General features: G+C 32.9%; 1 protein-coding gene across 1 annotated transcript; it reads left to right on the top strand.

Annotated features, from left to right (window-relative positions):
• Positions 1 to 3951: 3951 nt before the first annotated feature.
• On the top strand, positions 3952 to 7165 carry LOC114288748 (transcription factor bHLH95-like). The gene is made up of 3 exons (XM_028232339.2): positions 3952 to 4314; positions 5758 to 6213; positions 7067 to 7165. The coding sequence occupies exons 1-3, from the start codon at positions 3952 to 3954 to the stop codon at positions 7163 to 7165; spliced, it is 918 nt and encodes a 305-aa protein (XP_028088140.2).
• The last annotated feature ends 6356 nt before the right edge of the window (positions 7166 to 13521 follow it).

Here is a 13521-nt window from a genome sequence, read left to right as displayed (position 1 = left end):
GTTTGTTCATAAAAATATAACTCTGCTGCAAATAGAGAGAATTTCTCTGGTTTTAATCTAGAGAATTTCTCTGATCTGTCTAGTTTGAATTGAAATTTCTCTGGGTTGGTCCAGAGAAATTCTCGGATTTAAACTGAATTTTCTCTGGATTGGTCTAGAGAAATTCTATGGTTTGAACTGAAATTTCTCTGGGTTGATCTTCTATGAGCATATCAGATTGCACAAGTCCTCAAGTAGATTTGATAGCATCAACAGAAGTGGAACCCCAATCCCTCCTGCTGATGGATTCCCAGAGGGAATCAGAGTAAGTGAAAGACCTGAATCTATTGCAAGGCATGGAAAAAGAGAGGATTGAATCTATGGGTAAGAGTAGGAGGATTGAAAAGAGATGGTCTTGAGCTATGTTGGTTATGGGTGACCAAGGTTGTTCTGTCCGTTTATCAAATTTTTTCTCCAATGAAAGGAATTGTCATATTGTGATGTGAAACTGTCAATCAATCTATTTCTCAATTAAAATCATCTATAGTATTTAGATGATCATGTTAAAGGGAAATTTTCTCTGAAAGGTATTAAAATCATCATGAAAGGAATTATCTATTTCTCAATTTTCTCTAGGTTGTAAAGGGAAATTTCTCTGGTTTTGAGAATTTTCCATCGTCAACCTCTATGTCATGTTGCATCTCCAAACCACCCCCTGATGTTGAATCACAAGCTTTGCCCTTCATGATCACTTCCTTCCCAGAATTGTCATCAATCTATTCTCAACATTTTCAACTCAGAGAATTTCTCTGGACCAGAATTTTTCTGGACTAATTTTCTCTGGACTAGAATTTCTCTGGACTAATTTTCTCTGGACCAATTTTCTCTGGATCAACTTGAGGGACCTTAGATATTATGAAACTATTAGATGTCATTTATGCTATAAAATCTTAATACAAGGGACCTTAAAAAAAAACCCCTTGTTTCTATGTCTAATTACTGGTGATTTTAAAATTTATTGAATTTTAAAAAATTTATTAAAGTTGATTTCAAATCAACTTTGATTCAGCTGAGTATAAAGTAGTTTAGTTTTTTTATTTTTTAGTAATGCATATAATTTTGACGAGTTGAGCTCGAGCCTAATTTAAAAAATTAACAACTTTTAAAATGTATATAAGTTTTACGTTTGTGTATAACAAATTAATTTTAAACAAATTTTTAATGAGTCATTAATAATTGAACTTGAAAATTTTAGATTTTTTTTCACAATCAACATGGGGTGGGGGGAATCGAAAAAAATAGCAGCGTACAAAGCTTTAACTACAACAACTGTTTGATTGAGTTTTCACGATTTATTTTTTTAACTAAAAGTTTAAAAAATAACAATTACTCATTATTTTGTTATGCTTTCTTTCTTTTTGGGAAATTTTTTTTTTTTAAGAATTTAAAAATAATTATTTATTTTTATTTTTTTCAAATTAATTTGTATTTTTTTTTTAAAAAAAAAACAAGTTTGAAAACACAACTGAAGGTGGCTTTTTTATTTTTAACACTGATATGTTAGGGCTTCCATTGCGTTCATAAGAAATATAGTCTTTTGAATAACAATAAGCCTAAAACACATAATCAATCACATAAAATAATCTTAACCATATATATTAATTGGTAACAATTTCACTTATGGGTTTGGCTTTGGTCCAGTCCAAGATCGGATTGGACCGTACTATTGGGTCGGTGGGGGCCCACCACGAGTTTCATTTAGACCATTAAAAAACAAAAAAAAGAATTAAAATTAAAAATGAGGCTTATTTTAATAATATGATACATGCTACTACATCAAACAAAACATATTTGTTTAATATATTAATTATATATTTTTACTATTTTTTATGGGTAATACTATTTGTAGAACATTCTATTTTTTTTTTTAATGAAAAAAAATATATGACAATGGTAAATATTGGGGAAAGAGAGTAGCATGAAATGTAGAAAGAAATAAGATGAGGAATATCACAGCAGTAGTTGATGGTGGTGCCGATAAATATGTAAAGTGCATGCAGTTACACACAAAAGCATGGCCGCAAAGGCATTGAATCATTACTTTCAGCAGCAGTTGATGGTGGTGCCAATAAATATGTAAAGTGCATGCAATTACACACAAAAGCATGGCCACAAAGGCATTGAATCATTACTTTCATATGTAACGCTTGTATTTTTGTAATAATTATTATTGAACTATTATCTAATAAATATTACTCACAAAAGATAAAATAAAATATTTTATTTAATTTGGTGATGCCATACAAACAATTTTTTACATATAAAAAATGGAATAATGTTATACATAATAAATTTAAATTTTAAATTATTTTTTTTAGAGACAAAATATTTTAGTTGTCAAAATGTCATTATAGCTAAAAGTCTTATTTTTTTAATTTTTATTTTTTGAAACAGCCTTTTAAGCTAAGATCCTACGACAAGAAGAATAAATCTCCAAATAATTTTTGCAACAAAATTTTTTCAGAAACAAAAAAAAAAAATTATTCTTTAAAAGTCTTGTTTATTGTAGTGACAGTTTCATAATTAAACTAGAATTATTTATAATTAATTAACAACGCATAGTTTCCTAACTTCATTCACCACATTTTTTTTACAACGCCACAAAGTCTTATACTTATAAAATTTTAAGTGATATTAATTGTAATTATTAAAAAATTTATTTTATTGTCATTTAATATATTTAATTTTAAATATTGAATTGAGTTATCAAACACCGCTATAGTGGTTCTAAGGTTGGCAGATTGCTATGAATCGACTAGCTTATTTGTCATGTGATATTTAAATATGTTATTTATTTATATAATAGAAACATCATTTTTATATTAATGTTTTATTCAATAATATAAAAATAAAAATTAGTGATTGATGGGATAATGGCATATCCTATGAAGTATAGATATCAAGAGAATATGATACGATGGTACAATAAAATAAAATATGGATATGATTAAGATATATATTTTATAAAAAAACTTACTTTTAGTATTATATTATACACGAGCTTAAAAAACGGTGAAAAATCATTCTTTAAGAGTTGCCAAAGGGTATATCGGCTAAGCTAAGCAATTTTTTTACATATTTAAAAAAAAAAAAAATACACACTCAATTTTATTCAAAATTAAATTTGATGGACAAAATTAGCTTTAAATTTACACTCTGTACTTTAATTTTTGATAAAATATTTTAATTAATTAAATTTTTTTTAGGTAAGTAGAAATTATGAGAGAATAGAGGGTGAGTTGGCAATAGGGTGTAATTGCATGGGATAGCCAGGTGGGCCACAATCATAAAAGTGGGACGCAAACATGGACAAAATTAGCTATACGTTTTTTGTTTCGAAGCCAGTAACGGCATTTCATCTTATGATTGTATTTTGTGCTCTTCTTTCCTCCTAACACCAAACAGAATCATCCCTCTCCCCATCCCCAACAAAAAAAAAAAAAAAAATTATTATATGGGTCAAAGAGAATACCTAATTATGTGTCTGTCCAATGATATTTAGGTTGTTTTGAGAAGTGTTAAAAAAAATAAGTTTATGGACTTATTTGAATTACATTATTTTTATATTTTTTACTTATTTTTTTTTGTTATAAATTAAAAATCAATTTTTTAACACTTTTCAAAACAACTTTTAGTTATTTCTCTATTATTTTTTTTTGATTTTAAAGTTGTATAATTATTTAGACTCTTATTATTAATTGAAAGTATTGTCAATAATTTTTTGTTTTAAAAATAGAAAATAATTTCTTGTCTCCATCTCTCTCTTCTACCACCACACTAACACCTTCCATCGCCACCACTCCCTTTTTAAACGCCTCCTCACCCCCTCTCTTCCCCTTGTAAGTCTCTCTCTGTCTCTCTACTTCTTTATCTCTTGTATCGGACTCTTTCTCTTACTAGCTAGTAGCCACCATGTCTGACCTGGGTGGTGGACATGAGAACTTCTTTTGGGAGACTCAGTCATGTGCTTTTTCGAATTCGGATGGTTTGGGTTGTATCGGTGAAAAATCTGGTGAGAAGCCGCCACCTGATTCGAGGTTTAATACTCAGACACCAACCGGAAAAGAAGTGGAGGAGGTGATAGCGGTGGCACCAGGAATGAAACGAGGTGGGGTTGGCAATAATGGAAAAGGGCGTGGTGGTGAGGCCAACGAAGGAAAAGGTGGTGGTGAGTCAGATCATGAGATACATATATGGACAGAGAGAGAAAGAAGGAAGAAGATGAGGAACATGTTCTCTAAGCTTCATGCTTTGCTCCCTCATCTCCCTCCCAAGGTAATTCATTCACATCTTCTTCAAGATTGAGATTGATGTGTATATATGGAATGATAATTAAGTAGTTGTTCATGCTAGGTTATTCTATCTTGAAAAAGTTTAGAAATATAAAAACTAATAACAGAATCAGACACAACTTATAAAAATTGTTCAATTTTGTGATTAATTTCGGTATTCTTAGAAAAAAAGAAAAAGAAAAAGAGAAGAAGCAATTCTACCATTCTTTTTTCTACCTTTTTGATCGAGGCCTCATCACTCTCTCTCTCCGATCTCTTTCTCAAAGTTAATTTATTAAGGCAAGTCATTTTTCACATACAAAGTTTTCAAGTTTTTCAATTTGTTTCCTTTAAAGGGCAATTAATGAGAAAGATGTAAGAGAGTAGTCCTTTTCATCAATGTGATACTATTTGAGGATGTCCTTTTCATCAAGTCTATTTAAGGTTGTCATGGGGTGACGATGGGACACTTGAAATCAATTATTCATTACTATCGATCATTGAAATGTTATTAGTGAAGGGCTATTTTGGGAAGTAAGTTAAAAGTCACTTCCTAACTTTTAACCCACTTCTCTCTTTCACAAAAAATTCAAAAAAAGTCAAAAAGCAGCTTTTAATCATCTTCTCAAAATAGCCCAAAGTTATGGATTCATTAAGCTATGTTTTTTTTTTTTGGGTTCAAGTTCAACTAAATGTTCTCATTAATCCTTTCAAGTAACTTCATAAGCCTCATCAATTTCCATTTGTTTCTTAATGTGGATGACCTACACCTTTATGAAAAATTGATTGCAAAATCAAACACAAACTTTTAACTCAACTAATGTAAAAAAATTATATCTCATTATGTTATTAGATTCTATGGATATATAGAAATTGATAACTTTATATTCCTCTCACAACACGAAGTTTCAATTAATCACAAATGAAATGGTATTTACTAGAACACCAATAATGCCATCTAACTGGTTGATTTTGTTCACAGTATTAAAATGGAAGTGCATTTGTATGTTAGTGTTACAAAAATGGTTTGCAATTATATATGACTCTCCCAAAGTAAAAAAGAAATTTTGGGATAAGCACATGAGTCTTGGACATAACGCATATCATGTACTTAGAAATTTTTCAAAATTTGAATGAGATACATTTAAATTTGGTGCTTTGACAATACTCAAAAATCAAATTTATAAATTTTTTATTCTAACATTTTTATTGTGACACAAGAAGAGGATCATTAAGGCCTAGTCCAAACAAAAAATAATATACAAACAAAATTTTTATATAAAAAGTTCATTCAAAATTGTGTAATAGTAGTATTTTTTAAATTAAATGCTTAACTGACGGGTATTTGATTTCAAAAAACGATGAAACTACAATTACTCACATCCGTTTTGTTTGAATTTTGCCTTCTCATCATCCATATGATAGTTCACATTGAATATTTGTATAGGCAGACAAGTCTACAATTGTGGATGAAGCAGTGACCCACATAAAATCCCTACAGCAAAATCTCCAAAAGCTCCAAAGGCAGAAGCTGGAAAGGCTCCATGGCTTGACACCCATGAACTTCGATGGTCAATCATCCATAATCACCCCACAAAAGCTTCCCATCGACTCAAGGGAGGCTTTCATGGCCGATCAAGTGTCTTCAAACAACACAAACTCAAACTCATCCAATGCACTGCCAGTGTCTCTCTCTCGGTTCCCTCCTCTATTCCAGACTTGGACTTCTTCGAATGTGATCTTGAATGTGTGCGGTGATCATGCGCAGATCAGCGTGTGCTCGATGAAGAAAGCTGGACTTTTCACTGCTATCTGCTATGTGTTGGAGAAGCACAAGCTAGATGTTGTGTTTGCTCATGTTTCATCGGATCAGAATCGGACCATGTACATGATTCAAGCCCATGTAAGTCTCCTCTAACTTACTTCTTTGCACATTAGAGAGGATTGTTACAAGCTATCGCTTTCTCCTACCTTATTTTTTTTTTCTAATCAAGGCCAAAAAAAATTTAAAAATTTAAAATTAAAAACTTTTCATCTACTTACTGTTGTTGGATGAATCTAATTTGGGTTTTTGAAATTAGTGATTCATGTATCATTTGGGGTAATTCTTTTTTTAACGCTTTTTTGCGGTAGATTATGTTAATGAGTAAGTTGCCAATATGAGGCCAGTTGAATTAGGGTTAGCTTGATGCATGAATAGTGTGTTTGAGTTTGGAAACACATGATGAAACCCAAATTTTGACTGTTCATGATGAACTAGGGTTTTGTGATTATCAATAGCACATGCAAATATGGGGCGAGTTGAAACCCACTTTGACCATTTTTCAATTAAAGTAGTAAATATTTTCATATGTCAAATGAATAATATGTAAACTCGAACCTAATCATCATAATTGACAGGGCAACACCTCATCTACTAAGCCAATCCTTTGTTCTTGATACGTGTTCTATGAAAATCTAAAGAAACTAACTCTCAATTTTTCACAATAAAAAATTAAGCAGTTGATATGGAGTGAAGAACCAATAAAATCTGAATCAGTTCAACAAAAAACAGAAGCATTTCAGAAATAAAAAATTGGAGTGGTATTTTAAAATAATTTTGGAATTAAAAAAAGCATGACACAACTTAATTGTTATTATTATTATTTTTGGTTGTTTCAAAGTAATAGATGTTATGGTTTTATGCATCAGTATAATGTGTTTAATTATTATTATTATAAAATTAAAATTCTGGGCTGGCGAATTAATTTGAACAGGCAAGGATAGCTCCAGATCAGCTTCCAGAGGCATTTCCAGTGGAAGAAATATACAAACAAGCAGCAGGAGAGATAATGGTATGGGTCTTAGCTCCATGATCATACCAGAAATACTTCAAGAATCAAGATCAATTCCTGTCTCCTGGAACCTAACTGTAATATTATAATAAGAGATATTATGATCGGTATTCTAGCTTTGTGAGATCTTGTTGGCATACAGCAAAATGGCATGTATGCGTCAGGCTGCTTCTTCTTTATACATATAGTTTGTTGGTTTTGTTTTTCATGGCATGCTTTGGCTAATCTATAGCTGCTTGTGGGCAGGCTGTTGTGGCTTTGATAATGTCCTTAATTATCAATGTATAAGCTTTAGTGATGTTTGATATATATGAATTTCAAGAAATTTAAGTGTGCTTTTTCATATCTTGCAATTCTCCAACATCAACTCTCTCTCTCTTGGGTGTATCACTACAATAAAATGCACATTCGGCGACCAAAATTGGCGACTAACAAAAATTTAGTAGCCAAAAGTTGTGGAATTGGCGACTAAAAATTTTTTTAGTCAGCAAAAGTAAAATATTTAGCTATTAATTTTTTTTAGTTGGGGTATATTGGTTTTTGCAGGCTAAAAAAAAATTTAGTCGCTAAAAATGTCAAAAATGTCAGAATTGGCGACAAAAAAAAATAAAAATTTAGTCACCGTATATTGAGTTTTGGCTACTAAAACCATTTAGTCGCCGAATGGAAAATAAAAAATTATTTTTTACCTTTGGTGACCAAAATTTTTGGTCGCCAAAAGTTTATTTTCAGCGACAAAAAAGAATTTTAGTCGCCGTATATTGAGTTTTGGCTACTAAACCATTTAGTCGCCAAATAGAAAATAAAAAATTATTTTTTACCTTTGGCGACCAAAAAGTTTATTTTCTGCGACAAAAAAGAATTTTAGTCGCCAAAGAACTAAAATTTTTGGAGGGAGACCTTTCAAATATTTTGGAGGGATTTATAAAAACTTTCAGCGACTAAAAAATTTTAGTCGTCAATAACCATCTATATAATATATCTCACGTTCTCACTAAACCAAACCAAACCCTAAACAAAACTAGCACCTCTTTCTTTCTCTTTCTTCAGCGTCCCTCTCCCTCTTCGCTGCTCCTCTCCTCTCCATCTCTCACCGCCACTGTGACGCCCCGGTTCTACACCATTGGTTGCAGTCAAGGGAGAGTCACTAATGAGTCCTATGGTCAATAACCAGTAAGATCCCAGATCGCCGGAGGAGTCAGATTAGCATCCCTTCTAAGTCCAGCTTTCTTAGGCAGCGCACTATCCTTTTTGACAGGTCTTAAAAGGTATTGACACAAGGTCTCATAAGCAACGATAAGGTTCATACATGTAAATATTAAAGTATAAGTGCATAACAACCATGAATATCCTTAATTTCAAAGCTTGTTCTATTACATTACATCCCAAAAGAAGCTTTAAAACTTCACATGAGTTCTTACAAAATAACAAAAGGAAATTTCTAGCTTTCCTAAGATAGTCAAAAGTCTTCAAATGTTTCAGGTTCGTCGTCTCCAGCTATAAATTCCGCTTCGTCACCTGGCATGATACGCCGTGAGCTTTGAATGCCCAGTAAACACACACACACACCCCACCCCTTTTACCCAGTCCAATACACAATCACATTTATAACGTCAAATAGTAAAGCATGATACTCCAATAAACAAATAAATACATTAGGAGTTGAGTCAGAAGTTAGTAACTAGAAATCCCCCAAAGAGATTTCGTCCTCCCAACCATAAGAATCGGACGCGGATTATTCGGTATGCCCCCTCTTTTGCTGCTTTGTTGCAGACCTAACCTCGGATGCCTACCAACGGTTATATACCGCGTAGCGCCAACCGCAGGGCCTCAAAAGAGACGGTAAAATAGGGTCTTGCCCGAATCCTTCCTCACACCAAACCACCTAGGGTCCGAATACAACCACTCCGTTCAAGGGTTCCGAAAACCACTTGCGCAAGACTTTAACTTTCGAATAGGAAACGCATCCCAACAGTCCATATATCACATTTTCTCATCTTTTCATTTCTCAAGTGTTCGAAAACCCAATACCCACCCAATTAGGTTTCCCGTTGAATTAGGTGTTTTAAGTCAAGGTTAGTTCAACTAAACGATAAAATAAAATTCACATAAGCATGCCTCCTCAAGATAAGAAGATAAATAACATAACATACCCATACAACATTATGCCAAGATATGATAATAAGCCATAAAACATTTTCATGAATACAAGGGTATAAAACATCCAAACATAACAAATTTCCAGATTTAACATCACATGAAGGTTAATATGGAAGGACTACTTAGGTTCACCTACCGGACTCGATTTTCCTATGGTTTGTAGAGAATTTGATCTAGTTCCTAGAACATTTTTCGGAAATGGGATTGCTTTTTCCGATTTTAAGTTATTTACAAAATAGTCCAGCACTGTTCCAGAATCTGCCCAGATCTGCCCAGATCTATCGACTGTTATGAAAACTTGATTTTCTCGCAAACCACTCAATGTTTTTCGATGAGACCAATTTTAGTTGAAAGCTAACTCCTTAAGGACGGTTTTGATATAAAATAGAGGTTCAGAATATTTTTTCACATTTTTCTGGAATTTTTGAAAGTTGACTGAAAAAAACAGGTTTTAAGGTGGAATGCCCAAAACAAGGAAATTTATAAAAAAGGGGTTCCACCATGGGAAAGTTTCATTTCTTTTGTGAAGAAAATATGCTAACTATCACATGTTTAACTCAGAAAATTTGTTTGAAAGAGTGCCCTTGAAAAGTTGAGAGATTTGTACAAAAAGAAGATGGTTTGTGCCAAAATGGGGAAATACAAGAGAGATGAACCCAATACTCAAATCTTAGTATTTTTAACATAAAAACTTGATAATAACAGATCTGGAAAACATTATTTAGAAACTTTAGAACATGCATTAGAAAAGGAAATGAAGGGAATGTTGTGTTGGTGGCTTACCTTCTAAGCTTTGCACAAGAAACTCTCTTCTCTTCCTCCTTCTTCTCCTCTAGATTCTCTTTCTTGCTCTCCTCTCTCTCTCTCTAACCAAAATGTGTGTGTAAGTGAGTGTGTTGTGTGTATGTTTGCAAGCTAGGGAGGGTGTGGTATATATAGGCAAATTTTGGTGTAAAAGGACATAAAAGCCCTTTAGTTGGAATTGGATGGAAAGTTAGGATTTTGCTTGAATTCTAAAGGAATGGAAGGGACTTAGGAGGTGTGTTCCATTGGTTTAGGCCACCTCTAGTTGTAATGAAACTAATTCTTGGATTTTGTATCCTAGGTAGGTCACTAGGTTGTATTTCTCTAGGATTTCATAATCATGATTATTGAAAATTGGCTCCTCTCTCTTCCCTAGGAGTGTAATGGGTTATTATTTTATTGGTTTTGGTCCTAGAGAACACTCTTCAAGGTGTATATATATATATATATCTTACAAGATTGATGGTACTAATAATATTAGAGTACATGTACTAGTTTTTGTGGTTTATTTTGAATTTAATAAAGAAGTAGGGGCTTGGTGTTAAATACATGTAATTTATGTAGAATTAAATTAGGTTAGGGAACCTAATCTGGCTAAGGTAATTCTTGTTTCAATAAAAATAAATAAATAAATAAAATAAAGTAAAATAGTAATGCTAACCGACAAGATTCGAATTTATTCAAGTAACCGAGGGGCTTTAAGAAAATAATTCAACATTAGGGTCTGAGAAGTAAATACATATTTCAGGGGCCTTACAGCCACTCCTCCTCACGTTCGTCGGCAATCGGAGCACCGATTCACCTCCTTGTTGGTCACCGTCGCCTGAGATCCGCTCTCTCCCTCTTGGCTCTGTTTTGCTGTCTCTATTTCTTTCACTATTCACTCACAAAAACCCATAGAGCTTCACATACACGCACGCACATGGGTTCTTCAAATAGTTAGAAGGTATGATTTCTAATGCATAATACTCTATTGGGTCATTCACTTTTTGCTGTAATTCTAGCTTCCCATTAATGGCTTCCATCAATTTTTTTGGTTTTCTATTTCTCTTCTTCTACTTTGAGTTCACTCTGTTTCTTTGGCCCTCCATGAATTGTTGGTTTGGGAAGTTGTTATGGCTTTCCCATTTAGGGGTCTTTGGAATGACTTCTTTGATGTGTAGAATATGTGTAAAAACCCAGAATTGGAGATAATTGTGTTAGAGCTAAAACTTGTTGTTGTTTTGGATTCTTATAGATGGATTGTTGCTTTGGATTCTTATAATGTCAAAATAGTTTGTTGTTGTTTTGGATTTGCTTCTTATAACAAAGGATTTATTTTTATTTTTTTTTCATTGCCTTCAAACTGTTTGATAAAATGTCTCTTAGGCTTCTCAAAATTCTAAGCCACAAGCCTAACTTATTGGCTGCTTTTTTAATCAACTTTGTGTTTAATGCTCGACAGCATGAACTATTGCCATTACACCAGGCAATTATTAGTTGAAATAGATGCAGAAGTAATCTTTGGCAAATTTATGGAATCTAGAATTTTGCTTCTAGCTAACTATTAATTTGAATGCTGTCTTGGTGAAATAATTCATGCTAATATGGAAATAGATGAATGCTTGTACTTTTCCATGTACTGTTACTTTCAAACTGCATTAGTAGTTTAAATTTTGTGAGATGGAAAATCTATGGCGTGAGATGAGAGTAGTTTTGAACTATGTTACACAGACTCAGAGTAGTTTTGGTTTGGATTATTTTGGCTAATTTTATCACTAAAACTGATTAAATCATTTTTGGTTTGAAAAATACTATTTGTTAGGAAAATGAAACTGATGTTTCATAATCACTTAAAGTAATGAACTAGTTGAATTATAATCAATTTTTTTGCCATTTATCATTATAAGATATTAGATATTTACAATTGGAGCTAGGAATTCAGAAAATAAAAACTAAAGACTAACTTTCTTTGCTTTGCAAAAAGAACTTGGCATCAGATTATTAATTATTATGCATTTTTATGATAATAATTATAGACCAAAGCATTATGAACAATTCAATTGAACATATCTTAAATATGGCCTTAAGTGTCTCCAACGTTTATGTTGATTTCCTTTTTGATATTAGTACAATAAAATAGTAGAACCCCTTGTTTAAATAACTAATTATGTTATTCAAATTGGAAGGTCGGCTAGCATTCTGCATAGCGTTGTTTGTTTTCAACAGGTTGGTGAATTCCTTTGTTTATCTGATATAACTACTATAAAATAAGTTGTTTATTTATCCAGTAGAGAGAAATGAATGTGGTTACTATCTATTGCACCCACATGATGTGATATCTATAATGCGATATGTCAAGATATGTGTAGACACTCCATTTTTGACAGCCCTTACGACTTGGACGTCCTTGTACGCACACTCGATAATGAGTCTATTTGCTTGTCAAGTGCTTGAAGTCCTTAGTTGAATGCCACGACTCTGAGCCTTGCAAACCCTGATAGCCTTTCAAACCTAGTTTTGGACCAAGCCTATCTTTTTCAGCCTGTAACCTTTGGTGGCCTGCTGGCCACTACTAGAGACTTGCCAGCCACCCCTTTTTGCTTGCTGACCTGGTGCCAGCCACTGATGTGGCTTGCCAGCCACCACTAATGGCCGGCCGGGTGGCCACCATTGTTTTGGGCTGTCAAAACTTAGTGTTTTTTGGGCTGAAGCTTGGCTTTAAAGCCATTGAAGGTTGAGGGGTTGATAGCCCTTATTTGTACCTTGTTTTAGAAGTCTTTTCCCTTGTGTTTACTACCCTTTTACTATCTTTTTCTAAGATTTTAAACACTGATTTTCAGAGTTTTTTCAGTGGCTAAAATCATGTTTTGAAGTCTAAATTTGGAGGGGTTAGCCTCTCCTCCTTGTGTCTTGCTTACTAGTTTAGCATGTGCCATGTTTTAGCATTTTAATCTAGCTTGTTTTAGCTCGATTCCCGCATGATTTAACCTCTAATTTGGACTGTTTTAACTCTGTTTTGGGTTGGTTAATTCATGTGAGTTTTGGTTGGCATGCTTGTAGTGTAATTGTCCTCATGAGTTTGGTGTTCTAGGCCTTAGACACCATCTTGTTTGAGTTGATAGTATTTATTTATGCTTTTCTCACTCATTTTTAGCACCTAATAATCTCTTCAATCTCCCTGCTTTCTTAGCTTTTTGTTTTGCTTTGAAAGTGGTTCAAACAACTTGTTTGTTTAAAGCATGAAATTGAGGTTTCATATTTAATGGTTTAATCCTTTAGGGGGTTCATTACCACTGGTATGATACTTCTTTCATACTTAAGCAACTTGTGTTTTGAGCCCTCTTTCTATTAGAGGACTTTAATTCACCAATGGACTTAATTTGATTAAGGAATAGTTGGTAAAGTAAAATGAGTAATTAAAACTTGGGACT

Source organism: Camellia sinensis, chromosome 2, assembly GCF_055761805.1.
Source record: "Camellia sinensis isolate YWXY chromosome 2, ASM5576180v1, whole genome shotgun sequence".
NCBI lineage: Eukaryota > Viridiplantae > Streptophyta > Magnoliopsida > Ericales > Theaceae > Camellia > Camellia sinensis.
This window is presented reverse-complemented; position numbering and strand designations above follow the sequence as displayed.

Coding starts and splice junctions, on each gene's coding strand:
- LOC114288748 (XM_028232339.2), top strand. CDS start 3,952: ATGTCTGACCTGGGTGGTGGACATGAGAACTTCTTTTGGGAGACTCAG. Junction 4,315..5,757: donor TCCCTCATCTCCCTCCCAAG/GTAATTCATTCA, acceptor ATATTTGTATAG/GCAGACAAGTCTACAATTGT. Junction 6,214..7,066: donor TGTACATGATTCAAGCCCAT/GTAAGTCTCCTC, acceptor TAATTTGAACAG/GCAAGGATAGCTCCAGATCA.